The sequence below is a fragment of the Gekko japonicus genome, unplaced genomic scaffold, assembly GCF_001447785.1.
Source record: "Gekko japonicus isolate JY-2015 unplaced genomic scaffold, Gekko_japonicus_V1.1 scaffold6378, whole genome shotgun sequence".
NCBI lineage: Eukaryota > Metazoa > Chordata > Lepidosauria > Squamata > Gekkonidae > Gekko > Gekko japonicus.
The window spans coordinates 2816-30579 of record NW_015161613.1 but is presented as its reverse complement, the minus strand read 5'-3'; the positions used below and the strand labels follow the sequence as shown (position 1 = coordinate 30579).

Below are 27764 nucleotides of genomic sequence, written 5' to 3'. Positions count from 1 at the left end.
GAGGCACTCAAGGAGGCGTTGGTCCGTCCTCTCCTGAAAAAACCAACCCTGGACCCGGCTGGATTGGCCAACTATTGGCCAGTGTCCAATGTGCCCTATTTGGGCAAATTGATTGAGAGGGCGGTGGCGACACAGCTCCAGAGCTTTCTGAATGACACTTCTGTCCTTGATCCATTCCAGTCCGGCTTTCACCCAGGTCACGGGACGGAGGCAGTGCTGGTTGCCCTTACTGACGACCTTCGGAGGCATCTGGATCGAGGCGGTGTGGCAGCACTGTTGTTGTTAGATCTGTCGGCCGCGTTTGACATGGTCCACCACCAGTTGCTGACCCACCGCCTCGCCGACATGGGGATACAGGGGCTCGCTCTTCAATAGCTTGCCTCTTTTCTCCAAGGTCGGGGACAGAGGGTGGTGATAGGGGAACAGCAGTCCCGGAGGCACCGACTTGAATGTGGTGTGCCTCAGGGGGCAGTGCTTTCCCCGATGTTGTTTAACATCTACATGCGCCCCCTCGCATGCGCCCAGATTGCCAGGAGGTTTGGGCTGGGTTGCCATCAGTATGCTGGGCGGCCGGTCGGGCTCCAACCCAGAAGATCTGAACTGGGCACTACAGGCCGTGGCTGGGTGGCTCAGACTGAGCCGGCTGAAACTAAACCCAGCGAAGACAGAGGACCTGTGCCTGAGTTGGAGCGGACCGGGTTTGGGGCTCCCTCTCCCGACCTTCGATGGGGCGCCGTCGGTGCCAGCGTCGGAAGTTAGGAGTTTGGGAGTGCTCCTGGATCCTTCCTTCACTATGGAGGCCCAGGTGGCAGCCACTGCCAGATCAGCATTCTATCATCTTAGGCTGATTTGGCAGTTGGTTCCCTTCCTCGGCCGCGATGACCTGGCTACAGTGATCCATGTGACGGTCACCTCGAGGTTAGACTACTGTAACGCTGTCTACATGGGGCTGCCTTTGGTGCAGATCCGGAAGCTGCAGCTAGTGCAGAATGTGGCGGCCAGGCTGATGATGGGTCTCCCGAAGTGGGAGCACATCCAGCCTGGACTGAAAGCGCTGCACTAGCTGCCAATAGCACACAGAATCCGTTTCAAAGTGCTGGTACTTATCTTTAAAGCCCTATATGACCAGGGGCCGACTTACCTGAGGGACCACCTTTCCCCACATATACCCGCAAGAGCACTTCAGTCCAGGGCACAACATCGCCTGGTGGTTCCAGACCCCTGGGAGGCAAGGCTCGCCATGACTAGGGCCAGGTCCTTTTCGGTGGCAGCCCCAACCTGGTAGAACGAGCTCCCGGAAGAGATCAGGGCCCTGCGGGACCTTATGCAGTTCCGCAGGGCCTGTAAGACAGAGCTCTTCTGCCAGGCTTTCACATAGGGGCCACCACTACCACTGCCACCAATGATGTGGACAACATCGGGGCTAAGGATGACCCGGGAAGATCTGCCACAATTTTAGCGTGACTGATACCACTGGACTTACTTGCTTAACCAACTCTGGACCCGGCTGGATTGGCCAACTATCAGCCGGTGTCCAATTTGCCCTATTTGGGCAAATTGATTGAGAGGGCGGTTGCGACACAGCTCCAAAGCTTTCTGAATGACGCTTCTGTCCTTGATCCATTCCAGTCCGGCTTTCGCCCAGGTCACGGGACGGAGACAATGCTGGTTGCCCTTACTGATGATCTTCAGAGGCATCTGAATCGAGGCGGTGTGGTGGCACTGTTGTTAGATCTGTCGGCCACGTTTGACATGGTCGACCACCAGTTGTTGACCCATTGCCTCGCCGACATGGGGATACAGGGGCTCGCTCTTCAATGGCTTGCCTCTTTTCTCCAAGGTTGGGGACAGAGGGTGGCGATAGGGGAACAGCAGTCCCAGAGGCACCCACTTGAATGTGGTGTGCCTCAGGGGGCAGTGCTTTCCCCGACGTTTGGAGCCTCCTGTTTGGAGCCCCGTTGCCAGAGCGACGCGTAGCATCAGATCCTGGCGACGGCAGGTGCAACGCATCTCGCCATCCCCACGGCAAGGATTCTGTGAAGAACTACGATCCCCCACCGTGACTTGGCAACTCTAATTCCTCCCACAGTACACCTATAGAACCCAGCAAGGGTTTAGCTTTCATTTGTTCATTCCAATGTCTGTCCATAGGCTTAGTAGAAGAGAGTAAGAGTCCAGCAGCACCTTAAAGACTAGCAAAATTTCTGTTAGTGTATGAGCTTTCGTGAGTCACTGCTCACTTCTTCAGATACAACAATGTATTGGAAATTGGAGTGATTTCAGATCCCAAATAACATTAGCAGGCAAATGACAACACAAGGTGTGATTGTATTAAGGGTGATATACAGGGAGGTAGTAGGCATGGCGAAATCAGCACTGGTAATGAGACAGGACACCTAGACCTCCATTCAAGTCCAGGTGAATGAATTGTCTTAAGCTTCATTAATGCATCCACCTGGACTGAATCAAGACCTAGGTGTCCTGTCTCACTACCAATACTGATTTCTCCATGCCTGTTTTTATATCACACCTAATCCAATCACACCGTCTATTGTCATTTGCCTGCTAATGTCATTTGGCATCTGAAATCACTCCCCTTTCCAGTATAAAGGACAGATGGACTCACATTCTAACTGCATCTGAAGAAGTGAGCAGTGACTCACGAAAGTTCATGTCCTACCACAAATTTTATTAGTCTTTAAGGAGCTACTGGACTCTTTTCTACTGCTACAGACTAATATGGCTACCCATCTTGATCTATGTCTTTAGGCTTATGAGGCTTAAGATGGGTCCTGGAATTATGACTGGTCTCTGAAGTACTGAGATCAGTTTACCTAAAAGAAATGGAAGCTTCAGAGAATGGACTCAATGGTATACCATAGAATCTAGGGGAAATGGAAGTCCTAGAGTGATATCACATCCCTGCTGAGCCCCTTTTCCTCCTGAAATTCCACCTCTCCAGGCATTAGCCCCAAATCTCCAGGAGTTTCCCAAGCCACAGTTGGCAGTGCTGTCTGTCCATGCAGGGCTATGAATGGAAGACATAAATGATAACAATAATCTTTCAGGCAGGACCTATCACAGAACTTCCTGCCCTGGTGACCTGGTTTAACTGTCATACCATAGAAACACCACTGGATCTCTGGTTTCAAATTATAGTGGTGCTGGCTACATCTTCAGATGGACACATACTTCAGTAGAGAAGAACATTTCCAAAGATCAGATTGCAAGTTACCATATAGTTTTACATCTGAAAAAGTTAATATGCAAACAACATAACTTGTCAATTTTATGCCTTTTAATTAATGATTACAATAAAACTATTCAGAATACATAAAGATGGCAATATCTCAGCACCAGTTATGAGATTAAATTTTCAGGGTTTTTTGGCTAAACAAATCATTTCATGCTCACAGAATCATATGGGGAAACATGGTGCTCACATCAGAAGACATGGATTGCTTGTAACAATCACCTTTGAAATACTATGGAAAAACACACTACGATTTACCCCGCATAACCTGTTTAACCCCAATCACCAAAGAATGCCACTTTCAGATTACCCTTTTTAAGTCGTTATTGTATCGTCTTGGAGTAAACCAGTACAAATATATTTCGTTAGGGAACCATTACTAAAACGCTTCTGTCTGAAATGTCAGTACAGAAACCGTTAGTGAACAGTTCCTGAAACGGCATCGGCTGTCTGAAATTCCCCAGTGTGTAGACATATTACATCTGATACAGAAAGTACACAGAGTCCCGTTCCTTTCCTAAAGCAAACTAGCTTCTTGTGATGTATCTTTTGGAAGGCAAGAGGCTAGGTCACACAGTGCTTTCTGCAGCTACTTAAAAAAAATTATGCTACAAATTTCTTCTTAATTATTAAAGCAGTGTAACTAATTTCCAAAAAGTCACAACAGCATTCTGTTGCCCAGGCTTTCTAGATTTCCTAGAATGCCATCTCTCCCAACTAAACTCCTAATTTTTAAACTTTCTACTTAAAACTTTGTGGGTTCAATTTCCTGTCACTTAAACTTTCAGAGAAACTTTTCTGCACATGTTCGTCTTCTCACGAAGGAACTCATGTTGAACTCTTGTCAGACTGCATGGAACAGGTTTGGAACTCTACTGAGCTCTGGCTCAGACAAGTATTTATTATTTTATTTATTAGATTTTTTATTTATTAAGTAAGCAAGAGCTGTGATGTGCAAGAAGCATTAGAGTAGCCAGCTTTTAAACTAGCTATTCCTGTAATATCCGTTTGACCTGCAGCAGTTAACAGAGGATGTTGTTTGGCTCTGTGCCATGAAAATCTTCCACTGCTCATTTCTGCAAATTCAGCCTCTGTTAAAGGGGCAGGACATTTTCCCCCTCAGTCAGTTGGCTACCTTGGGACTGTATTTCCACAATCTAACCATTATTTTAAAGATACAGAAGGAATTCCTGGCTTGCAGCCTAGTAACCAAAACACATTAAGGGGCATCACTGCATTTCAGGTTTCCCCCATCCTTGGAAAGAGCAGCCAAACCATAAGCATGATATCTTATTCTATATTTCAAAGCATTAGATATTACAGGACCAAAAGGAGGAGCTTCTGTGTTATGAAACAAACTTGACTTTCTGCCTTTACAATTAATTCTTAATTCACAGTAGGACTGCCAGGTCACAACCCAGAAATCCCCTCCCCAAATTTACGATTCACTTGGGAGATGAAGTAGCCATGGCTTCTCCCATTCACACAATCTATCTATATATCTAATAGCGAAGGTGCCCTCTGCGTGCGGATATCTAAATCTGCACATCGGGGGAACCTAGGGGGCAAAGAGATTTTCCTACACATTTGGGGCAATCCCCAGATGTGCAGAAAAATCTGAAATCTATTTAAAAAACTATAGAAGGGATACTTAAATCCCCCCAAAAGTAAAGCAGTGTTCCCTGCGCATGCACAGAGAATGCACTCACCACTAGGAACTGTGGCAGAGCCATTGCTGCTGTCGGCGGCGGCGGCGCGGGGGGGGAGAAGCCTTGGTGGGCCAGCAGCTAGGTGCAGCGCAGGGCTTGCCGCCATTGCTGCTGGCAGCAAGGGGGGAGGGAGGGAGAAACCTTGGAGGGCCAGCGCTGGGAGCCATGGACGTTGCTGCTGTCGGCGAGGGGGTGGTGGGAGAAGCCTGGCGGCCTGGCAGCTAGGAGCCGCACAAGGCTCGCAGCCATTGCTGCTGGTGGCCGCGGTAGTGGTGAGGGGGGAGAGAACTTGGAGGGCCGGTGGCTAGAGCTGTGGCTGTTGCTGCTGTCGGGTATGGGGGGGAAGCCTGGCGAGCCCAATGGACTGCCTGCTGGGTTCTCCTGCGGCTGCTGCCGCCGCCTCCTCTATGCAGAGCTCCTTCTGCTTCAGCAGGCCAGCCACTCCCGTGAGTATACCCACTCCCGTGAGTATCACGGGTCCCACTTCTTGTCTTCTTACTAAAGAAGGGGGGGAAAGGGAAAGAATGAACAGGGAGGGTACAGGCCTGTACTGTATTCTGATTGAGTGGGAATTGAAAGCTACAGAGGGAATCACCTAGCTACTTTGTCACACAGGCCTTCCAAATATGTAGCAGGTCTCAAGGGGAAAGATGATAGAACAAACTTACAACTACTGTACCTATTTTATAATGGGGAGAGTGCATCCAGCGTACCACCTCAGTACCATAAATCCTAAAATCACATTGCAAGATACATGCTCTACAGCAGGTGAACGTAAAGATTATTCTGAGGGAACAACCTCTGAGGGGACAGCTTTGGCTTGACGATCTGTGCGCGGGGTGCGACTGTAACATATTTCTCCGTGGGTGAAGCTTACATCAATACTGCTCTCTCCATTCCCAGAGACAAGCTCAATCTCCCCTCCTTCCACCTCTATCACCATGCGGGCGTTCTTCCTCACTTCCTCACTTCCTCTGGCTCTTGGCAAAACTTCCGCAAGGCAATATTGAGACACTTCCTGACATCCATTGGTGTCCCTTCCAGGAATCTCACCTTTCTGCGGATCCTTTCCAGATTCCTGATACTCAGGTGTTCTTTAAGCATTGGTAACCGGTCCCGGTACATTTCCCAGGTCTTCACTTTGACACGATAGTGAGGTTCCCTTTCTCTGAAGAAGGCTGAGATTTCACAACGCCCCATTCCAGAGATGAACTCTAGTCTAATTTTGCCTGTTGTGATGACCAGCTGTGCATTCTCCTGCACTGATGTGGGCTCCTTGGGGAACTCTTGTAGGACCAAACTAAGGCATCTTCTCAGATCTTCTCCCATCTACCAGGTCTCCAGACCCTCCTTCACCTTCTGGAGGCTTGCCACATTCAGTGGCTGAGGCCTGCAACATAATCTTGACAGGTACATGTCTCCTGAGCACTCAGAAACATTGTACTGGAGATCACCTTCTTCCACACTGATGTGACATTTGCCATTTCCACAGGAGAAGAGTAAGGTGACCCCACTGCTTTTGATTGTCAGGGCGGCATTTTTCTTCACACATGGGGGCTCCTGGTTGAAATTCCTCAGAGCAACATCCAAACACGCTATCCGTTTCTTCGAATCAGGCTCAAATTCTTGTAACTTTGTCCTCATGGCTCTAAGGTCTTCCATGTTCAGTGGGTGAGTTGTTCCTTGGATCTGATAGCAGAAATAAGCGAAGGAGAGAGGCCGGACCAAAACTGCCCCAATGTTAAGCAATTCCATCACGTTAAAGGACAGGAAACCTATTTTAAAATAAGTGCTACCTAAATTAGTCCTGGTTTGAAAATACCTTTGCAGAATCTCTTGCTTCTGATTCCTGCTTCAGCCTAAGCGAAGTGCTGACAGGTGTGTCCTGTGTAATGTGACTCTGATTTGGCCTGTTTGTTTTTCACTACCGATGTTTAGTTTTTGTGCAAGGATTACAATAGAGACTACATGCAAATGAAAGGTGCTTGGCTTCATGTCACTCATGTACAGGGACATCCCCAAATACAAACAAGACCAGAAGGGTGCTTGGGGGGGGTCAACAGTGGGAGGGCTTCTAATGTCCTGACCCCACTGGTGGACCTCCTGATGGCACCTGGTATTTCTGGCCACTGTGTGATACAGAGTGTTGGACTGGATGGGCCTTTGGCCTGATCCAACATTGGCATCTCTTATGTTCTTAAGGGGGAAGAAAGGCTGCTCTGTTTGAATCTGGGTGCAGTAACTTCACCACTATTTCCTTGTGGACATTCAGTGTGAACAGGGCTGGCCAGAATCCCATTCTCATGGGCAAGGCGGAACGATGTAGATCCTTGTCAGGCAATTACGTAAATCCCAAGGAAATAGGGTTGCCAACTCTGGGTTGGGACTTTCCTGGAGATTTGGGGGGTTGGAGAGAGGAGGTACCTCAGCAGAGTATAATGTCATAGAATTCACCCTCCAGAGCAGCCATGCCCTCCAGGGAAATTGATCTCTGTCATTTGGAGATCAGTTATAATGCTAGATCTCCAGGCCCCACCTGGAGACTCACAGCCCTAAAAGGGAGACTCCAGCATGAAACTGCTGGATTAGAATTCAAAAAGAAGTTTAACACAACCTTCCCCTGCCTGGGCTAAACAAGGACTTGAGATTCCTTAGCCATTATAGGTATTGCCTACTTTAGTCAATGCTGGAACTCCCCCCATCAAGTTGTTAACTAGCTTCACAAAACTAGAGAAATGGCCATTACTGCTATGGTTAATGGTCTCTATACTGTTCTTGACTACCTTTGGTTTTGTTTTGGTTTTTTAGTAGCTTCCTTTTTACTGTCCTTCTGAGTTCTTTTTCTCTTTTTCCATACGCTTGTATGCCTGGAGTTCTTTCTCTGACATATGTCGGTGTATGCACACACTTCTTCCTTCTTTAGGATCACAAGGTGGGGAGAGGTAAGTTGCTTTTCTGAGGCATAGTCTCCAAAATTTGCCCAGAGAACTCTAACATCTTTTCCCGTTCATCAGTAACTTTCTTTTCCTGCACAATAACCTTAACGTGATATTTCTTTTCAACCCACGGCTGAATCTATTTGATCTTCATGTCTAAATTGTGCTGTGCAATAGCTGTAGTAAAAATTCCTTCTGCTGAACAGCCCCCTTTTTGGAGCTAGCTCTCTGCTTGTCTCTGGGTCTGAGGCGCTCTTCGTGAATCTGATGACCACTCATTAGTCTGTAAACTGGAGTGTCTGCCGCCTCCTTCAGTAAGACAATCTTTAACTCCTTTTCCTCTGTTGTGTATGCTGACCGCCACCGGGGGCCAGTGAGCAGCCAGAGCTTGACTCTGGGAGAACAATAGGGACTAGGCTCCTAGTCCCTCCACTGGGGAACCAATGGGCACCGTGGCGGGAGATTTAAACCCACCAACGGGGTCCAGGGGTGTGTCCCTGGAATGTATACAGTTGGCCTGCCGGCCGTTAGTAGCCAGTCTTGTTGTGTTCTAATAAAGCGTGCTATGCACTACGCCAGTCTTTGTCGTTCATCCATGCGGCAACCCACTACACAATATCCTCCATGATTTGAATCACATCTGCTCTGGGTACAGGTCCCTGATCCTCTCCATTCTCAACAATCAGGTAAATAATTCAAAGAGGGATTTTTCTCTCAACATTTCCATTTTTTTTTTCTGGTAGAGGGGTTGATTTCCTTTCCTTTCACCTTTTCCTCAGAATCTTCATATGTACAGAATGTTTTTGTAAGGACAGAGAGAAATCCTCTTTTAGGCTGCTCCAGTTCTACCCAGGTGTGAGAGGTCACTGTGGTGCACACTGGTTGCGCCCCAAAAGCGGCAAAACATCTAGTGATGAAATTAGCATAATTCCTTATGGCCTGATCCATAAGTTTCTTTAGGCACAAAGCGGTGGTTGGGGGGAACCCATTCCAGATACCTGCTTGGTGCGAAGGTTGTGGACATCACGCAATGAGCAGATAGGTTGATAGACAGTGCTGGGGAGGAGTCAGCGGTCATGGTGCATGTTGGCACCAATGACATTGAGAAATGTAGTTGTGTGGTCCTGTCTAGAAACCCAAGTGCGCCTGTGCCGCTGAGGAAGCAAAAGGTGATGCCTGGCTCTGAGAGGGAGAAGAAGGGCCTATGGAGGAAGCAGGACAGGGAGAGGCTTGACTCGTGGGCACTCCATGAAACTGCAGAGCGGTCGGGTTAGAACGGATAAAAGGAAGTCCTTCTTCACCCAAAGAGTGATTAACACTTGGAATTCACTGCCACAGGAAGTGGTGGCGGCTACAAGCATGGACGGCTTCAAAAGGGAATTAGATAAGCATATGGAGCAGAGGTCCATCAGTGGCTATTAGCCACAAGGTATAGATAGGGACTCTGGGGCAAGTGATGCTCTGTATTCTTGGTTTTTTGGGGGGGGGTCAACAGTGGGAGGGCTTCTAATGTCCTGGCCCCACTGGTGGACCTCCTGATGGCACCTGGTATTTCTGGCCACTGTGTGACACAGAGTGTTGGACTGGATGGGCCTTTGGCCTGATCCAACATTGGCGTCTCTTATGTTCTTATGTTCTTATGACTACCTTTGATTTTTAGTTAATTCCATCTCACCTGGTACTTTCTGCATTTCAGACCCACTGACTCTGTTTATCCTCCCAGTCCCACCACAACCACATATATAAACATCTGCCTAGTGAGACCCAGCCACTGCATTGCATCTGACGACAGTGGGCTGCCGTCCACACAAGTTTACACTGGAATAAAATCTTATTGGAGGTACAACAAGACCAGCAGGACAATCCCCTCTGGGTTTGTTCCCACTGTTAGCAACACCAAGGCATAGCCAGCCAGCACCTTATGACCAGGGGTCATTTCGTAGAAAAAGAGCTAGGGGAACTCATTAGCATAACTCATTAGCATATGCCACACCCCCTGACATCATAAGGCCTGGTGGTGGACCTGCAAGGCCGGCGGGAGTGCGAGGAAGCCCCGCCAAGGCCCTCCCTGGCCCCAGGCAGGCAGGGGTGGGGAGAGGTGGGGAGGAAGCAACTTACCCTCCCTCTTCTCCTGCCTCCTCCTGACTGAATGAGGGCCGGAAGCGGGGCGGCCGGAAGCAGGGGGTGTGGCTTCATCATGTGCCCCGCCCCCCACACCTCACCCGAGGGAACTGCGATCCCCCGCAATCCCTCCCCCGAAATGACCTCTGCTTATGACTCTCCTGGAATGCAGGGCAGTCCTACAACCGTGATAGCAGAAGACTCAGAAACTTTTTTAAAAAAAACACCCCCACCCAATGTCTGATGGGAAGTCAGAGTGAGCAAAGGGGTGGTCTGGGTAAGGAACGACTTAAATGAACCCAGAACAGGAAGGGATATGAGAGAGAGAGAGATGTGGGAAAGTAGGAAGTAGATTCCAAGGTGAGACGGAGATACCGTTTGTTGGCATTTTTCAATCCACCAAGGACAAGTAAGCCCCAACACCTTGATTTGCCATTATCAATAACGTATGAGGTAAATCCAGCGAATATATGCAGATAAAGATAATGCAGCACTGTGAATTTTTATTCTTGTATTGCTTGACCTAGGGAAAAAGAGGCTGGGGGGGGGGGAGTAGTTAAGGTTTGTCATTTGACTAGTCAAACAAGATTTGGTCAACTAACCAATTGTTGACAATACTTTTAAAACATTCACTTCACTCCTCAATGAGTTTGAGGCTAACTACAAAAAAATTACCAGATGTTACTGTGACAAAATGAGGAGGATTTTCACTGTGTAGTGTATACAGCCTGATGAAGCCGGGCATGCCTGGGCTTATCCCTTGACCAAAACCTCAAGCTTGATGCCTAAAGACAATGGGCCAGTGGGATCCTAGCCAGGCCCAATGAAAGGGCTAGGTCCCAAGCCCGATCGGGCATCACCGGAGGCCCCAAGCACGGAGACGCACGAGGCCGCCAGGGGCTTCTTCCCGGACGATCCAGTTTATGTGAGCAACTACACCCGGGGGCCCTCGTGGATTCCAGCTTGAGTCATCCGAGTGAAGGGCCCCCGATCGTACGAGGTCTCATGTGAGGACGGCCAAGTGCTACGCCGCCACATAGACCAGCTACGCCGCAGGACGCTGCCCTTCGACCCCGAGGACTCGGATCTGGCTGACACTCCGGAACCCGAACAAGGTGTCCAACAACCGGTGACCGGACCAAGCCCGCCCCTCTAGGCTGACACTCGAACTTCCCCAGCTGGGGTGCCCGAGTCCCCTCATCCAGAGGCGCCCGAAACACTGGCACCGCCACACCCAGCACCATCCCCAGTCCGCGCGCCACCAAGGGTTTCCGGGGGAAACGCCTCCGCGGCCCCGGAACCACACTGCTCGACCCGCACTCGGAAACCACCAGCCTACCTGGAGGATTTTGTCTGCGGGTGCATTGCGAACCAAGGGGGGAGGAGTGTAGTGTATACAGCCTGACGAAGCCAGGCATGCCCGAGCTTGTCCCTTGACCAAAACCTCAAGCTTCATGCCTAAAGACAATGGGCCAGTAGGATCCTAGCCAGGCCCAATGAAAGGGCTAAGTCCCAAGCCGGAAGGCCAATAGGTCTCTGGCTTACTGTAAATAGCCTATCGGGAGTGGGGTGTGTGTGTGCGGTGGTGGAATATAAGCCGGCCTGCGAGCCGGCCAAGGTGTCTTGTTCCTGACTAATAAAAGTATGCTTAGCTGAAATCACTCTCCGTCTGCGTACTTTTCACACTGACTCTCCAACTTCTGTTGCAGACCTTCAACCACCCCCTCCTCATTCAATTCCTGAGGGAGGGGGTCTCCCGGTGGTGCTGGGGAGTGAAATGGCTGCAGCATTTGATGGGGAAGGGGGGGAGTGCTCAAATAGATTAGAGTGGAGAGATCCAGACTTTCCCAAAGCATCACAGCAAAGCAAGTTTTGCAAAGTTAGTAGAGAAGGAGAAAACTCTAGAGGTATACAGAAGCACCATGATGCTGTGGAGAGGTGTGTGGTCAGCAGTGCAGGTGTAACTCATGTTATGTTCTCTTTAACATATTACAAGTGGGGACCCAAAAGAAACTGGTGAAGGTGGCTATCCCATTCCCCCCACTGCAGGTTTTATCTCCTCGGTGCAGTCTACTTTCAGAGAACTTAGCACCCACCTTTGTTTTTTCCCCTCTCTCCCTACTTCTCTCACACTCTTTGTTATAAAACAGAGAGCACAACAACACTGTATCATCCCCAGAGCCTGGCAGAGCAAGTTATTTTCCAGTTTTCCTAGGGTGAAAAAAAATTGTTTTATACCAAACAAGTGGGGACCCGCAAGAAACTTGCAGGAGTGGCTATCCCATCCCCCCCATTTGCTTCCCCCCTTCTCCTTCCTGCCAGCCCTTTTCTTATTCTTTCTCTCTCCTGCATGCCTGTCACTTCCTCTCTCTTTCTGCTCTCCACCCCTTCACTCTCTCTCTCTTTCTGCCCCCACCCCATCACTTTTGCTTTTTTCTTCCATCACTCTCCCGGCCTCCCACCTGCTCCCCCCCCCCCCGCAGCAGCCGCTCCCCAGGTATCACATTGGCTTTCCCAAGTACAGAGATCAGTTCCCCTTAGGGTTACCAGCTTCAGGTTGGGAAATTGCTGGAGATTTGGGGGTGGAGCCTTGTTAGAGTGAGGTCTGGGAAGGGAAGCAACCCCAGTAGGATATAATGTCATACAGTCCACCCCCCAAAGCAGCCATTTTCTCCAAAGAACGATCTCTGTCATCCAGAGATGATCATCTCCACCTCTCACCTGGAGGCTGGCAACACTAGTTCCTCTGGAGGAAACTGCTGCTTTGGGGGGTGGAGTCTATGGTATTATACCTGTCTTGAGGTTCCTCCTGTCCTCAAACCCCACCCTCCCCAGGCTCCACCCCTCAAATCTCCACAAATTTTGTAATCCAGTTAGCAACCCTATATCCTTCCCACCCAGCAGCCAACCTACATTTCCATTTCTTTTCCCCCTGCAGCCTCTATTGAGAATAACTATAGTCTGGGACTTTTCAGTTTAGAAAAGAGAAGACTAAGGAGGGACATAATAGATGTTTATAAAATTATGCATGGTATGGAGAGAGTTGACGAAGAGATTTTTTCTCCCTTTCCCAAAATACTAAAACTCGAGAACATCCAATGAAACTGATGGGCAGGAGGTTAAGGACTGATACTTTACATAGAGAGTAATTAAAGTGCGGAATTTGCTGCCAAAGGAGGTAGTGCTGGCCACAGAAATAAACAGCTTTAAAAGGGGATTAGATAGATTCATGGAGGATAAGTCTATCAATGGCTACTACTAGCAACGGTGATTGAGGGGAACCTCCACATTCAGAGGCAGTAGTCCTCTGAATCCCAGAGCCAGGAGGCAACATCAGGGGAAGGCCTCGAGCTCTATGCTCTGTTGTTGGTTGTCCAGAGGATCTGGTTGGCCGCTGTGTGAGACAGGATGCTGGCCTAGATGGACCACTGCTCTGACCCAGCAAGGCTCTTCTTATGTTCTCAGGTCTGTTCATACAGGGCTAGCCTGCAGATTTCAGGCACATTCTGCCATGCCCTCCCCCAGCCCCACAGTAGGGAGTTGATACCTTATTGCAGCTATGAGGGAAAACTGAAGTCCCCAGTCCAAACCGTGTGTCAACCATCAATTGCCTAAAAAAGCTTCAGGAAGCTACTCAGTATTCAGGAAATAATTTTGAGTTAATTGCATGACATTTATATGAAGTAGGTACAAAAATAGCATTGAAAAACACATTCGTTTTTATTGTGGAAATTCAGCCTGCAGAAAAAGAAAACCACTCATTCATTCAATTTATACCCCGCCCTCCCCACCAAGGCAAACTAGTATGAAACATTGGCTCAGTATATCCAGTTAGAGCAAATCATAAACTGACAATGAATAAGTCCCTGCCCTTTGGACGTACCACACAATGATGAAAAAATAAGAGGGGGGGAGAACAAAGGAGAAACAGACTCCAATTGGAACATTTGAGTCAAACATGCCAGTTTTCAAATCCCGGTGAGTAATCAAAACTTTCTCTTAATTAGGGCTGAAGAACAAATTAAAAGTCATAAACATTCAAGATACAAATAGTGGAAGTAATCTGGAATAACACGAGGGAAAATAAAACCGGCTAGTGGAGCTGCAGCAGGCCTTGTGGGTGAAATACAAACATAAGCCTCCCAAGTCATTTCTCATGAAGACCTCATGAACGGGGCTGGCACAGAGGAACTGAGAGGTTCCCCCAGTAAGGTGTCATTCTGTACCTCAGTCCTGCTGGACCTTTCTCCCATATGCATGAAATCATGATAGCAGAGCATATTAATAAAACATTGAATAAAACATTTGGATTGTTTAAAGATTCTTTAAAGAAAAGTTGTAGTACAAACACTTAACATAAGCTGCAAGTGAGAAGAGTCCTCTAAGAGGCATTCCCCCTTCTCTCAGGCACAGGAAGTGAAAAGTACTCGGAAACGTGGAGTGATTCAGCAAAGAGTACTTTATTTAGATCAGAACAAGACAAGCCACACTGGCACGCAGACCGGTATATATGCCCCAGAACCCACCACCAAAATACCTATAGGTTGATACAGTAGCCGAGAGTCCCATAGGCTCTCGGCGGCGGACCTGGCCCCCTGATTGGTGCGGGCTAGGATCCGCTTGGGCTATTGTCCGAAAGTACGAAGCTATGAACATGTGCTTGACCGCATGGCCCAACGGTCGCGCACGTGGTCATGGCGGATACATTACAGGAAGGAATGGCTCTCCTACGATGGCACCCATCACAACACATGCATTGCAGTATCTAAAAACAAAGCCTGCCTTTCCCAGTAGGGTCGTTTCTATCTGCAAACATATGCAGATTTTATCAATTTAAATTCATAATCCATCAAAGAAATATTTTCAGAATGGCTTTTAAGCCTATGCAAAGATATGCAGATTCTTCAAAGACTCATAACATTTATTAATCAAGGTTTCTTCAATATAGTCCTAGGACGGGAGGTGTTGTGATTTCATATACAGCGACAATGGAATCAGCAGTTGGAAAGCATTTACTAGTTTTAAGCAGTATCATTAAGAAAGCAAAGGGATACCAAGTAGAATACAAAAATAAGAGGGCCAATGTGAAATACAAGGAGGCTGGATTCCGTTTGTTTTGTAGATTATCATCTCAAATTTGCAAAGGCAGTTCTGTGCGTCACCCTGGAAGAAATGCACCAGTTGTACTGTGGAGACAACTCTGTCTTCCAGGCAAGGTAGGCCTCACAGGTTCCTACTTTAACCTGGCAAGCTGCATATTAACCCAGCCAGTTTGGTGTAGTGTTAAGTGTGTGGACTCTAATCTGGGAGAACCAGGTTTGATTCCCCACTCCTCCACTTGCAGCTGCTGGATGACCTTGGGCAAGCTATAGTGCTGACAAGAGCTGTCCTTGAAAGGGCAGTTCTTGAAAGAGCTCTCTCAGCCCCACCTACCTCACAGGCTGTCTGTTGTGGGGAGTGGAAGGGAAAAGAATTTGTAAGCTGCTCTGAGACCCTGAGTGAAGGGAAGGGTATAAATCCAATCTCCTCCTCCCCCATTAATCACGTCAGCAGAGATGTACTGGTACCACAGTACAGTCACATCATTTTCTTATGGCAGTGTGAAAACAATTACATTATGGTTGGCCCTCCCATTAAGGGTAAAATGGGTGCTGGAAGGGGAACACCCTCCAAGACATGATCTCCTCTCAAAAGCTCCTGAGGAAGCTAATCGTGTTACACATTTTTACATATTTTATTGTTTAGAAGCTCTTGCGCTTTTGGTATTCATGCCACAATGAGGCAGTGGTGAAAACCTTTGGAATGCAGGGGCTCTTTCAGAATTCATTCCCTGGAACAAAGACAATTTCCCCACAACTCAAGACTAGAGGGCCAAAAGCTTTTTGGTGCACTCCTTGGCTCTTAGTTCTGAGAAGAACTGTCCTTGAAAGAGCAGTTTCTGTCAGAGCTCTCTCAGCCCCGCCTACCTCACAGGGTGTCTGTTGTGGGGAGGGGAAGAGAAAGGAGTTTGTAAGCCTCTCTGAGACTCTGAGTGAAGGGAAGGGTATAAATCCAATCTCTCTTCTTTTTCTTGGAATCATTGCAAGGACTGGACACAGCTACCACTGCAGACTAAGGCCCATTCTGCATCTAGGATTCGCTCTGTCGTTTTACCAAACACACACTGGAACAGAAACAGATGTGGCTCAAAACCACATTCAGATACCCTGGGCCAACGCTGTATTGACTGCAGAGTCACCCCTGAATGACCATAAAATGGCCATAAATCTATGTAGATGTTACCATAAAACCAAGAGATCAAAGGAAGTGAAACCAGCATGCAGTGTGGAGGCTTCCATAAAATCCGACAATCAAAGAAAATGAAAGTGGCATGCAATGCAGAGGAGAATTTCTGTTCCAACTTAGATTTGGTAAAACAGCAGAGCAAATACTAGATGCAGAATGGGCCTCTCTCACCTCACAGGAATGACTCAGTTGGCAGCTGTTCCCAAAGCTGGCTCTCAGGAGGAGATACTGGGAAAAGAGCAGAAACTGCCTTGCATTAAGCTGCTGCCACATCTCACATACATCCAGAATAGCTGCCTCGTTTCACTTGCCCACAAAGTACCAGGAGGATATTGGCTGCCCAGAGAAAGAGGCATTGTGAAAAGTATACATGGCAGTGTTGTCAGCATTCAAAAATGTTACCGAGCCTTGTTCATGGTTTAGTGAGACCTGGATGGTTGTATCATAACAAGGGTTGATGGGACACGCATGGATCTGATTGCTGGACCATGGACATGTCAATCGATGTGTCCCAGCAGAAGTGAATGCATACCAGCTACCATTTGATTGCCCCACAGCCCAAATCCCTTGTTCAGGGGTCAACCCGGACACATTTCTTCCCCGAAAAGACTCAAGGGCTACCCCCACAGCCCAGAACTTTTCATTCGTTATATTCATTACCCAGGAACAGCTCCCTGAATTTATTCTCTCAATTCCCATAACGTAGGACCAACAAGAAAATTGGCTGGGGTTTTGGTAGGAATTACCCCACTGCTGTCTGGTGCTAAATGAATGCACATTAGGTGTGCCAAATGTATGCACATTAGGTCTGGTGCCAAATGAATGCACATTAGGTGAGTAGTCATTCGCCAATACGACTAGTGTGGGGACTGTACAGGTTCCGCTGACAGTGAGCTTTGCTGCAAAAGAGAAAAAAGGGTCAGCCTGTTTTAATGTTTTGAAAGTTCCAGCAGCAGCGTCTGCTACAAGTTCGGGAGGATGCATGAGAATAGAATATAGGATTGAAATATTACCCTCTCCCCCTCCCGTCCAGCAAGGCAAAGGGGGGTTGCTACAGCTCTTGTGATCGACATGCTGATTACAACAGAAGATCAGGTCAAAATTCTCTACAGCCCCCAGCATTGGTTTGGGCTGCATTGCAGTTCTTTCGGTAACAAAGTAAATCCAGGAAGAGTCAGTTCAAGAAATAAAAAGAACAGTGCTTGAGCCAAGTCCCATGCTGTGGAGCCCGTTTTTTTGTCACTGGACTTCACTGATTCTGTGATTAAGGCTGAGGAGAATGAGAGCAGACACCAAAGCCTGGAATTGGGAAAGCCTTCCCTGCTATAGCTTTGTTCTTCACATGCCTTGGGGTAGATACAGGCAGGGAGGGGAGGGTACAAACTGGGAAAATGCAGTTTGGTCTGTAGTGTGCCCGGTTTGTGAACAATGAACCATCATGGAACTTTTAGAGGCTGAACAAACCAGTTTTGGTTTGTTAGGTTTGTGATGTGATAGAGTGGCCCCCTCGGGGTGCTAGAGACACTAAACTTGCAGCATATCTCTGGGTGACTCCCTTCTACCCATCCTCCAAGTTTGGTGAGGACTGGATTCACCGAGTCCAAGTTATGGCCCCCCAAAGAAGGTGCCCCCATTCTCCATTTTCCAATGGAGGGGAAAAACCCAGCAAAAATAAGTAAGGGCAATAGAAGCCCATCAGAACAGCACTGAAGTCCCACAGAATTTCTTCAACAGAAACTGAAGGGGGGCATTTTTGAAAGCCCAGCAGAACCAGTGCCACTGTGGCACTGCAAACCCAACAGGACTAAGGTCAAAACAGAGACTCTCTGCAGTACAAACTGAAAGCGGGGGGCATTTTTGCAAGCTCAGCAGAACTAGTGCAATGTGCAGAGTGCCCAGTGCAATCGCAGAGTATCCAGTGCCAATGTGGCAATGCCAGCTCAACAGGATTGATGCCAAGCACAGACTCACAATCCAAGCAAGGGGGTGGGACTGGAAGCCCAGCAGAATCCAGTGCCATTGTGGTAATGTCAGCTCAATCACAATCCAAGCAAGGAGGGAATTTTTGCAAGCCCAGCTGAACCAGTACAATGTACAGAGCACCCAGCAGTATAAATGCAATCACAGAGTGCCCAGCAGAAGCCAGTGCCACCGGCATTGCAAGCGTAAAAGGACTGCTCTCAAAGCTCAAAGTTACAAATCCAAGTGTGTGGGGGTTTTTTTTGCAAGCTCTGTACAAGAAAGGGACACCAGCAAAGGGGGAAAACCTCTTGAATCTGACATGACTAGTTTGAAACTGACAACAGTGTTTCCAAGGCTAGAGAATTCCGCCTCCCATGTTTCTTTGAAGTTCAGTTAATATTTTGTTTGAGCAAAGACAATCTGGAAATATAGCCATTCATGAATGGGCATGAACTTTCCACGAACTGCTTGAAGGTTTGTAGAAAGTTCGTGCTGGTTGACCTGCCATGAACTTTACTTCACAAATCACATACTGGCCAAAATTCATCATGAACATTAGTTTATGAGCCAGTTCGTGAGCATCCCTAATTACAGATGGGTTCTACTCATTACCACCATTTGGGTCTTTTGCTGGTTTGGGTCCTTGGTATTTCCAATGGCTAGTGCCTTTTCTACCTTCTTTCAACAGATATATTGTCATTAAATAGCTCCACTTGTAGAAATTTTGCCATTAGCAATGATAATCAGTCTCCTCCTCCCCTGATTAATAATTCTTGAATTCAATGAATGGCTTGGATGTATTGACTGCACTGATTACAGTGCGAAGTCCAATGGTACAATCTATCCCCAGAAGGGAAGGACAGATTTGTTCCAAATTATCTGAAAACTAAACTAAGTACATCCAAAAAAGCCACTCAAATCTATCTGAAATCAGGACCAAATCATACCAGACAGTGCAACAGATTATGGCCAAATTGCAGAAACATGCAACTACAAGTCATCTTCCATGCATCTCTTCTTGCCCTTCATTTTACTTGCAGAGACTTTGGACAGTTCTCCTTCTATCTCCCTATAACGTCATCATTCAGAGCCAATTTCGTGTAGTGGTTAGTAGAGCAAACTTTAATCTGGGAGAACTGGGTTTGATTCCCCACTTGTCCACATGCAGCTGCAAACATGACCTTGGGTCACGCTCAAGTTCTTTCAGAGCTGTTCTCTCAAGAGCAGTTTTCAAAGAGCTTTCTCAACCCCACCTACCCCACAGGGAGTATATTGTGGGGAGAGGAAGGGAAAAGAGATTGTAAGCCACTCTGAGACTCCTTTGGGTAGTGAAGGGCGGGGTATAAATCCAATGTTGTCGTCGTCAGAATTTAACATTCAATGTCATAAACCCAGACACTTTGGGGAAATGATTTTTAAAGTGAATTCCACAATAGCTGTAATCTACTGGAATATTCTCTATTTATTGTGCCTGTAATATCTTCCCACCCATGCCTAGATATTTACCTTCCTTGGCCTCTGGTCCTGCGAGCACAGTCTCTACAAAAGAAAATGAGAACGGAAACATTAGCACTGACACTTAGGGGTTCTAGGGATCACGTCAGGTATTTTGGAATGCTTAGAGCTATGCCAGTTTTATAGCATTATCAAAGATAATTTGGGGGGGGGGATTCCACTACAAAGAAGGCCCTATTGCTAGTTACCATTTTCTCTCACTTGTTCCTGTCCTGGTACTTTTAATTGCCCCCCACAAATTCTAGAAGAAAACAAGATCTCATGTTTGATCTTCTGTATGTAGGAAAGGTGTCTTGGGTGGTCTTATTGGTTCTGGGGGCCCTGCACACAAGTCAGGGATGGGGGCCTAGAACTGCCAGGTGAGATGGACAGGGGGGGCAAATCAGGACGGTGCACCCATCCACTGCCCTGACACTAATTCCTGAAATGGTCGACTGGGAAGCCAACAACCACCCTGGGGGAAATGGACCATGTTAGCCCCTTTCCACTGTGGTCCATTTTTGCAGCCCAACATGAGCTCAGGAAGTGGCTCACAACTCAGCACTGTGAGTGTCTACTCAGATGTGTCCCACTATATTCAATGGGACTTATCCCCCCCCCAAAAAAACTTCACTGTAAGGCTGCAATCCTATACATACTTACCTGGGAGAAAGCCCGACTGAATAAAATGCAAATTATTTCTGAATAAACATGCTTAGGATAGTGCAGTAATGAATACAAGGAAAAGGTGCACAGGCTCTAAAATGATCCCAGCAGAAGGGGAAGAAAGAAACTGAGTTTTGTGGACAAGGGGAATAATCAAAGGAGGGTGAGGAAGAGGAGGAAAGGCAAGGAGAAAACTCAGCTTTGCAAAATGACAACCTTGTTTTCTGAAAGAGTGCAAAAGGCAAAGGCAATCCATGCAGTTTTTTTCAGATATACCACAACAAGCACACACCCCCAAAGAGCAGAGGGAAGGGGGGAATCATGCTGGTCCCTTGCTTGGGTATAGGGATGCCAACCTCCAGGAGAAACCTGGTGACTTTCCAGAATTACAACTTATCTCCAGACTACAGAGATCAGTTCCCTGGGAGAAAATGGTTTTGAAGGATGGACTCTTTTTTTATGCTACACACTACATAGAAAATAGGGATGGGTAACACTAACAAACTACAGGTGATAGGACAGTATAGCTAAAAGAAAAGCTAACAGGAGTTAACTATATTGCTGATAATAAAATGCTTATTTAAGATTCTCATGATATATCATACATGAGTAAGGCTTCTTTTCAATTTAAGACAATTAGTAAAGGCTTATCATAGAAATATTTGCTCTGAGCAGGTAAGCAAAGTAGTTATCCCTCCAAGTACTTATATCTCCGTTATTTTTCTCTACTTATTTCTTCTTCCCTTCTTTTCCTTTTTATCTTTATCGGGGACAGTTTTTCTTTTATGTAGCTTGGGTGCAGCTGCTCCCAATTCTGATGAGGAATCTTCTTCAGATGAACTGTTTGTGTCCAATTCAACTTCTCGAACCACATGGGCTGCATTCTCCTTCTTCCTGCTGACTCCTCTTCTTCTACTACTGATGTTTCCTTTAGTGGTCTTTGAACTTTCTCCAAAAATCTTTTTGCTTTGTCCACAGAGTCAATCTTTTCTTTTAAATCCTTAGACTTAAATGTTAATCCTTCCGGAAAGAGCCATCTGTAGGTTATTGATTTTTTTTTGTAGAAATATAGTTAAGTCTTTGTAGTATCTTCGCTTCTTTCTGATTTCAACTGGTATATCCGTTAGAACTCTTCTCTCCGAATCTTTGATCTTCAAGATGTTTCCATTAGTGGCTTTAAGAACCGTGTCTCTTGTAGACCTTTTCGAGAATCTGACCACAATTTCCCCTGGCAGGTTTTTCTTCTTTAAATATTCAGGATATGATCTGTAGACCACATCAAGATCGCTTAATAATTCTTCAAATTTCACACCTGTCAGTGGGGCCAATGCTTGAGTCAGGATTTCTTTGAGATTCTCACCGCTTTGCTCTGGAACACCTTGGAACCTCAGCACATAGGCTGATTTTTCTGCTTGAAGTCTAAGGATTTGCTCTTTATCAGGTTCTTTCTTTTTGTAATTGCTCCACTTTTTGATCAAGTTCTGATGTTTTGAAAACAACTTTTTTGACTGCATTAGAGTTCTTTACCATTTGTTTCTGGAGAGTTTCAAAATTTTGGTTGAGATTCGTCATTTGATCCAGTAGGAGTCGCAATGCTGAAGCTAGTGTGGTTGAAAAGTCTGTACTAGCTTTCGGTTTCGCTCCCGGAGATGACGTTTTGCCAGCACCTGAAGTCAGCTTCCTCAGTGCCATTTTATCCTGTCGACTCGTCGTTATCTTTTCCCAGGAAGTTTATGAAAGTTCTTAAATGGGGTTATCTTCACTCACTTTACATAGCGATGCACTTGCTCACTCAAATGTTTTTCCGGACCCTTTCCCCCTTTCCGGTAAGGCTTCTATTTAAAGTTTCATTTTTGTTGGGGGGGGGGATATTTCCCTTTCCCTATTGCTGGTAGAAAGGGGGGTCAGAGCCTGTTTAAAAGTTCGTGCGCTTGGTGTAAATTCACTCATGTTTCTTCCAGTAACGATGAATTGCCGAGATGTCTTGCATTTTCACTGAAACTCCTGAACGCTCATCCGGTTTGTGCCTCTGGTTGCCATGATGGCGCAGTGGCAGTAGGACCTTCAGGGCAGAGTGTGCCTCAATCCCTTGGCATCGCACCTCTGGAGCAGCCTACTCGTGCCCCATGGCTGAGGGGCCCTCTGTAGGGGCCCCAGGGGGGAACTGGCGCAGCCGGATCCCCTCCTAGCTGCCACAGAACAGGCCACCCCGTATGGAGCTTGTCGGTGCATGCCTGCTGGGTGAGGAGCCGAAACCGAAACCTCTTGAAGGGTGGACTCTGAGGCACTGTCCCCCACTGAGGTCCCTGTCCTTCCCAGGCTTTATCTTCAAATCTCCACTTTCCTAAAGTGGAGATGGTGGCTGTTACGTATTGGGGCTGGAACATTCCAGGACTGTTTCTATCAGAAACTGGCTGAGCTTGTGCCTGCTGAATCACTAATAAAGCTGAGTGCATCACTAGGCTTGGAGTCTGCTCATCCATGGAACCCAGTATATAAGTATTTAAACAGTGGCTACGGGTCAAACCCACGGACACTGTAATGTCTAACATGGCTCCCAGGAGGCAAAGCAGGAGGAGTGAGAGAGGGACAACAGAAATGCAGCCATTGATGGAAAGGCTGCAGGCAGGTCAAAGGGGAGGAGGATGGACAGCTCACAGGGCTGCTCAGAGACAAGAGCAGCTGCTCCTCATCCTCAGCACAGCAGCAGCTGCCAGAGCGAGCAAGACTCACCACTCCTCAGCAGCTTTCTGAGCAAAAGGGGGAAAAGAGAGAGAGAGAGAGAGAGATGAGGCTGGCATAGGTGGGCTTGCACTGGATTTCGCTCTCCTGCAGGGAAGAGAGTGGAACCAGTGTCTAGGGAAGAATCTGAAAACTGGCTCCGCCTCCCCCCACCAGCTCCACTTTTAAAATGCCTCTCGTCTTCAGGTAGTTCAAGATGGTACCTGAAGAAGTGAGCAGTGACTCACGACAGCTCCTACCCTGCTGCCACAAATTTTGTTTGTCTTGAAGATGCTACCGGACTCTTGCTCTTTTCTCATCTTCGGGCAAGTAAGTCCAGGGCAAGCAGAGCTGACCAGGATGAATTCTTCTCTCTGCGTACAAGAGAAAACCCTGGGAAGGGAGAGGAGGTGAGTAGAAAGAGGCCCTGGGGGGAAAGCTTCAGTCACTTAAGTGGCCAGTCCGTCCCCAGAGGCTCAGGCAATGCAGCAGTCTAATCCAATAGGGTGGGGTGGGGACTCAGAAGAGGCCTGCAGAAGCCACTCATGGACCGATTTCACACAAGAGCTGTGCCTCCCTTTGCCCCACTTCTATTGGTCAATTTCCCACTCGAAGCCACACGGCCGCATTTTGACCCGTGGCTTCGCCCAATTTTCCCCACGGTTTCGTGATCCTTTTTTTTGAGGATCAAAAAACTGTGGGGAAAATCGGGTGAAGCCGCGGGTCAAAATGCGGCCGCACGGCTTCGAGTGGGAAATTGACCAACAGAAGCGGGGCAAAGGCAAGTGTGACCGTGGCGCAGCTCTTGTGTGAAATCGGTCAAAGAGTCACTCCATGGTGGTGGTGGGATGCCAGCATGGGGCCCATGGCTGACCACCCCTAAGGTAAGTCGACCAGAAGAGGAATGAAGAAGCCAAACACTCTGCCACTCCTTTTTCTATTGGTACTTTTGAGTAGAGGAGCAGCAACAAACACCCACTTCAGTTTGGCTAAAGGCTTCTTTATTAACAGTGACTGTCGAGCAGAGAACTTGGCAACTGGAATAAGGAGTGAGAAAATACTTAACTAAGCTGTTCTGTTGCTCTAGGCCAGGGTTCTCCTGGCTGGGTCCGGCAGATTCACAGAAGGCCCTGCTGGTAAGAAGACTGAGAAGAGGCACACAGTCCCTCCTACTCCCTTGATTGCTCTGAGGCCTACTGGGATAGCCTCTTAAAGAGGTAGTACACAGCAGGTACATTTACAGACGAACTCAACCTGGCAACCCTAAGCACGGGTGAACATCTGAATTAAAACGTATCAATTGGACTGGATTAGCTCTGTTTTTCTAAACCCATTTTTAAAAGTTCACATATTTAACTTGTTACCTTTGAATTCATTCATCGTAGTCTCCAGAAAAGGATGTATTTTAGAGACGTTCTCAACCTCTTGCTTTAATTCAAGAGGAAAAGCTCCTGGATTCAGAAATTTCTCCTTGTTACACCTAGGGAGAAAGAAGTGAAATTTACTGACTGACTGCCCATCCATTAGTCTTCATTCAGCAGAGAATCTGAAGTGAAAGTTGGGAACCTACATCTTAGATTAAACAAGGCAGACAAGGAAACAGAATGAAGGCAGAAACGGAGCTGAAACGTCTGATTCAATCTAAGATGTATTTACCTGCTACAACTCCCACTGTAGGCCAATTACCATATTTTGGAATACTCTTCTTTGTTTGCATGGGCCTTTGTTTATACTAGTTATTCTGACAAACTTTGTGACCGCCCCATTTCTCAAATTTTTGCATCTCATTGCTCTCCCTAGTGTTGAGTGTGTCAAGGGATCCAAACTCATCCCCTGTGTGCTTCCCAGACCCCATAAACCCCACTTTTCCCTCACTTTATTGGTGGCTACAATGGGGCAGGCTCTCTCCAGGACTCTATTCCTCCACACGTCCCAGGCCATGCAGGTTCCAGAGCACCTGATAGGGCATCTGATATTTCTATCAGCTACTCAGATGTCCCAGAAAACAACATTTCCCAAGATCCCTGGTCCTTAGGAGGTGACTATCTCAGCATTTCATATACCAGTAGAGAACCGCAATTTTTTTTTTATTCATGTTCATTTCAAGGGTATTGTTCATTTCATTGTTGCAACCTTTCAGTGTCATTATTATTATTACTACTACTACTACTACTAACTTTAAGCTCTAACTCTTCTGATATTAATACAGATAATTCCCTTCTTCTTCTTCTCCTGATGAAGGGAGTCTAGAAACCCAGTTTGCTAAGTTTGCTACTTCTGTAATGCCTTTGCAGGAGGCTCTGGCTCCGGGAGGGCAGGTTGAGTCTATTGTCCCTTTTCTAATACTGACTTACTGACATGGACGAGGGGGTTACCAAAGTATAGGGAAAATGCAGAGGAAGTTGCTCAGGAATTTGAAGATTTGTGTAATATGTATCAGCCCTACATGGATAGATGTTCAGCAAATTTTTAATCAGATTCTTTCTCCTGAGGAGAAACAGTTAGTTTTGGATAAAGTTCGAACTATCTGTGAGGCTGATGAAAAGGCAAAAGGGGATCGGGGAGCTACCGATATTAGTATTATAATTCCTACATCACTTTTTAGTCAGTGTCTGGCCAAGTCTCTTCAAAACTGGACTAATTATGATAATATAGCCCTGTTACAATATGTGGATGAACTTTTACTCTCTGGACCCGACAGAAAAACAGTTCAAGAAGCCACAATGTCACTTTTGAATTTTGGGGGGCAACAGGGGTATTGTGAGTCAAGGGACAAGGCCCACCTCATACATCATACATCATCATCATCATCGTTATTCCTCTCCCCACCCCGCTCCAGGATTCACTAGCAATTACTATGCAGCATCTGCTGCAGCTTCAGGCTAGCCACACTAGCCAAGCAGAAAAGTGAAGAGCCAGCTAGCCCACCAGCCCAAAGAGCAGGCAGAAGATCTCTCAGCCTCCACCCAATCCCCAGACCCCCTAAAGCTGTTTTTCTAGTGTCTAAGGTACTGGCCTTGATGCTCCTGGACAGTGCAGCCTGAGGAGGAAGAATATGCCAGGACTACACATCCCAGGGTGCTCTGTAAGGACTACATGTCCCAGGGTGCTCTGAGTTGCCAGGGAAAACACTGTGTGGGGAAGAGTGTGCATCTGCCTTCCTGCGCATAGTTGCCAACCTCCAGTTAGGGCTTGGAGCTCACCCAGAATTACAGTTGAACTCCACACTATAGAGATCCGTTCCCCTGGAGGAAATGGCAGCATTGGAGGGTGGGCTCTATGGCAACACATCTCTGCTGAAGTCCCCCAAACCCCTCACTCCAAGAATTTCCCAACCCTACGTGTTCACCCTATAGCAGACTGATTACCTGCTGGTGCGGCTAGTGTTACTGCTAACTCCAACTGAGTACAGGGAAATCACAGCTAAATTCTCTTGTTCTCTTAGTTGACACTATAGTTTTCCTGCCTGGCCTAAGAGAAGCAAGCCATTCACACACAGCCCTGGTTAACAATGCTACTTACCGTTGCAGAATGTTTCCAAGGCCCTAGATGGAAAAGAAAAAGAAGCAGAATTGATGTACAGACCCATGCCCTCACACATATCAGCAAAGACATACTCTGGCTACATTCCCCAGCTAGTATATATTGGCATGGCTTCTCTAATCTTAGTGAAGCTCCAGTATTTCAAATTGCTTGGGAAATCGGGTTCATTTTTCCTGAATATATGCTTTCATTTGGTTTTATATTTGACTAGGAATAAGGCCCGTTGTGGAAATAAATACAACGAGATCTAGAAAGAGGCTCTGGGGGAGTGCTCTGGCTTTGGGCAAACAGTCCACTGTTTTCTCCAGAGGAACTGATCTCTGCTACCTGAAGAGCAGTTGTAATTTTGAGTGATCTCTAGCCCTCACCTGGAGATTGGCAACAATTGTTACCAAGGAGGAAATGGCTGGTTTGGAGGGTGGAGTCTATGGCATTCTACCTGTCTGAGGTCCCACCCCTACGCAAACCCAACCCTCTCCAGGCTCCACCCCTCAAATCCCCAGGAATTTGCCAGCCTGGAGTTGGCAACCCCATCTCCTTCCCAGCTAACCATCAACCTACCCTTATCTGCCCCTTTGACTTCAGCTGACTTCTGCCCTCCCTTCTGCAGAGCAGTGGTAATTCTGAGTGGTCTCCAGACCTCACCTGGAGATTGGCAACAATGGTTCCCCATGAGGGACTGACTGGTTTAGAGGGTGGCATCTATGGCATTGTACCTGTCTGAGGTCCCACCCCTCCTCAAACCTCACCCTCTTCAGACTCCATCCCTCAAGTCTCCAGGAATTTCCCATTGGGAGTTGGCAACCCTATCAGGACTGGCCCAAATGTGTTTTCTCCCAAAGCCCAAAATAGGTGACAGGACCAAGCTTAGTTGCCTACCAACAGGCACTGAGGGGAAAGTAGGGTTGCCAGCTCTAAGGAGGGAAATACCTGGAGATTTGGGGGGTGGATTCTGTAGAGGGCAGCATTGGGCGGGGGCGGCGGCGGAAGGACTCAGCAGGTATAATGTCATAGGGTCTACCCTCCAAAGCAGCCATTTTCTCCAGGGGAACTGATCTCTGTCATCTGGAGATC

At 47.3% G+C, this 27764-nt stretch overlaps 1 protein-coding gene and 1 pseudogene across 1 annotated transcript; both read right to left on the bottom strand.

The window, feature by feature from the left end:
- Positions 1–7781: 7781 nt before the first annotated feature.
- Positions 7782–9589, bottom strand: LOC107125879 (annotated as a pseudogene).
- A 6850-nt stretch (positions 9590–16439) lies between these two features.
- On the bottom strand, positions 16440–26692 carry LOC107125878 (tripartite motif-containing protein 7-like; the record flags this gene model as incomplete). Its single annotated transcript, XM_015429340.1, has 4 exons — positions 16440–17203; positions 19773–19805; positions 24512–24627; positions 26670–26692. Coding segments are annotated over 4 exons (768 nt in total), but the record flags the coding sequence as incomplete, so codon positions are not given.
- Positions 26693–27764: the final 1072 nt, after the last annotated feature.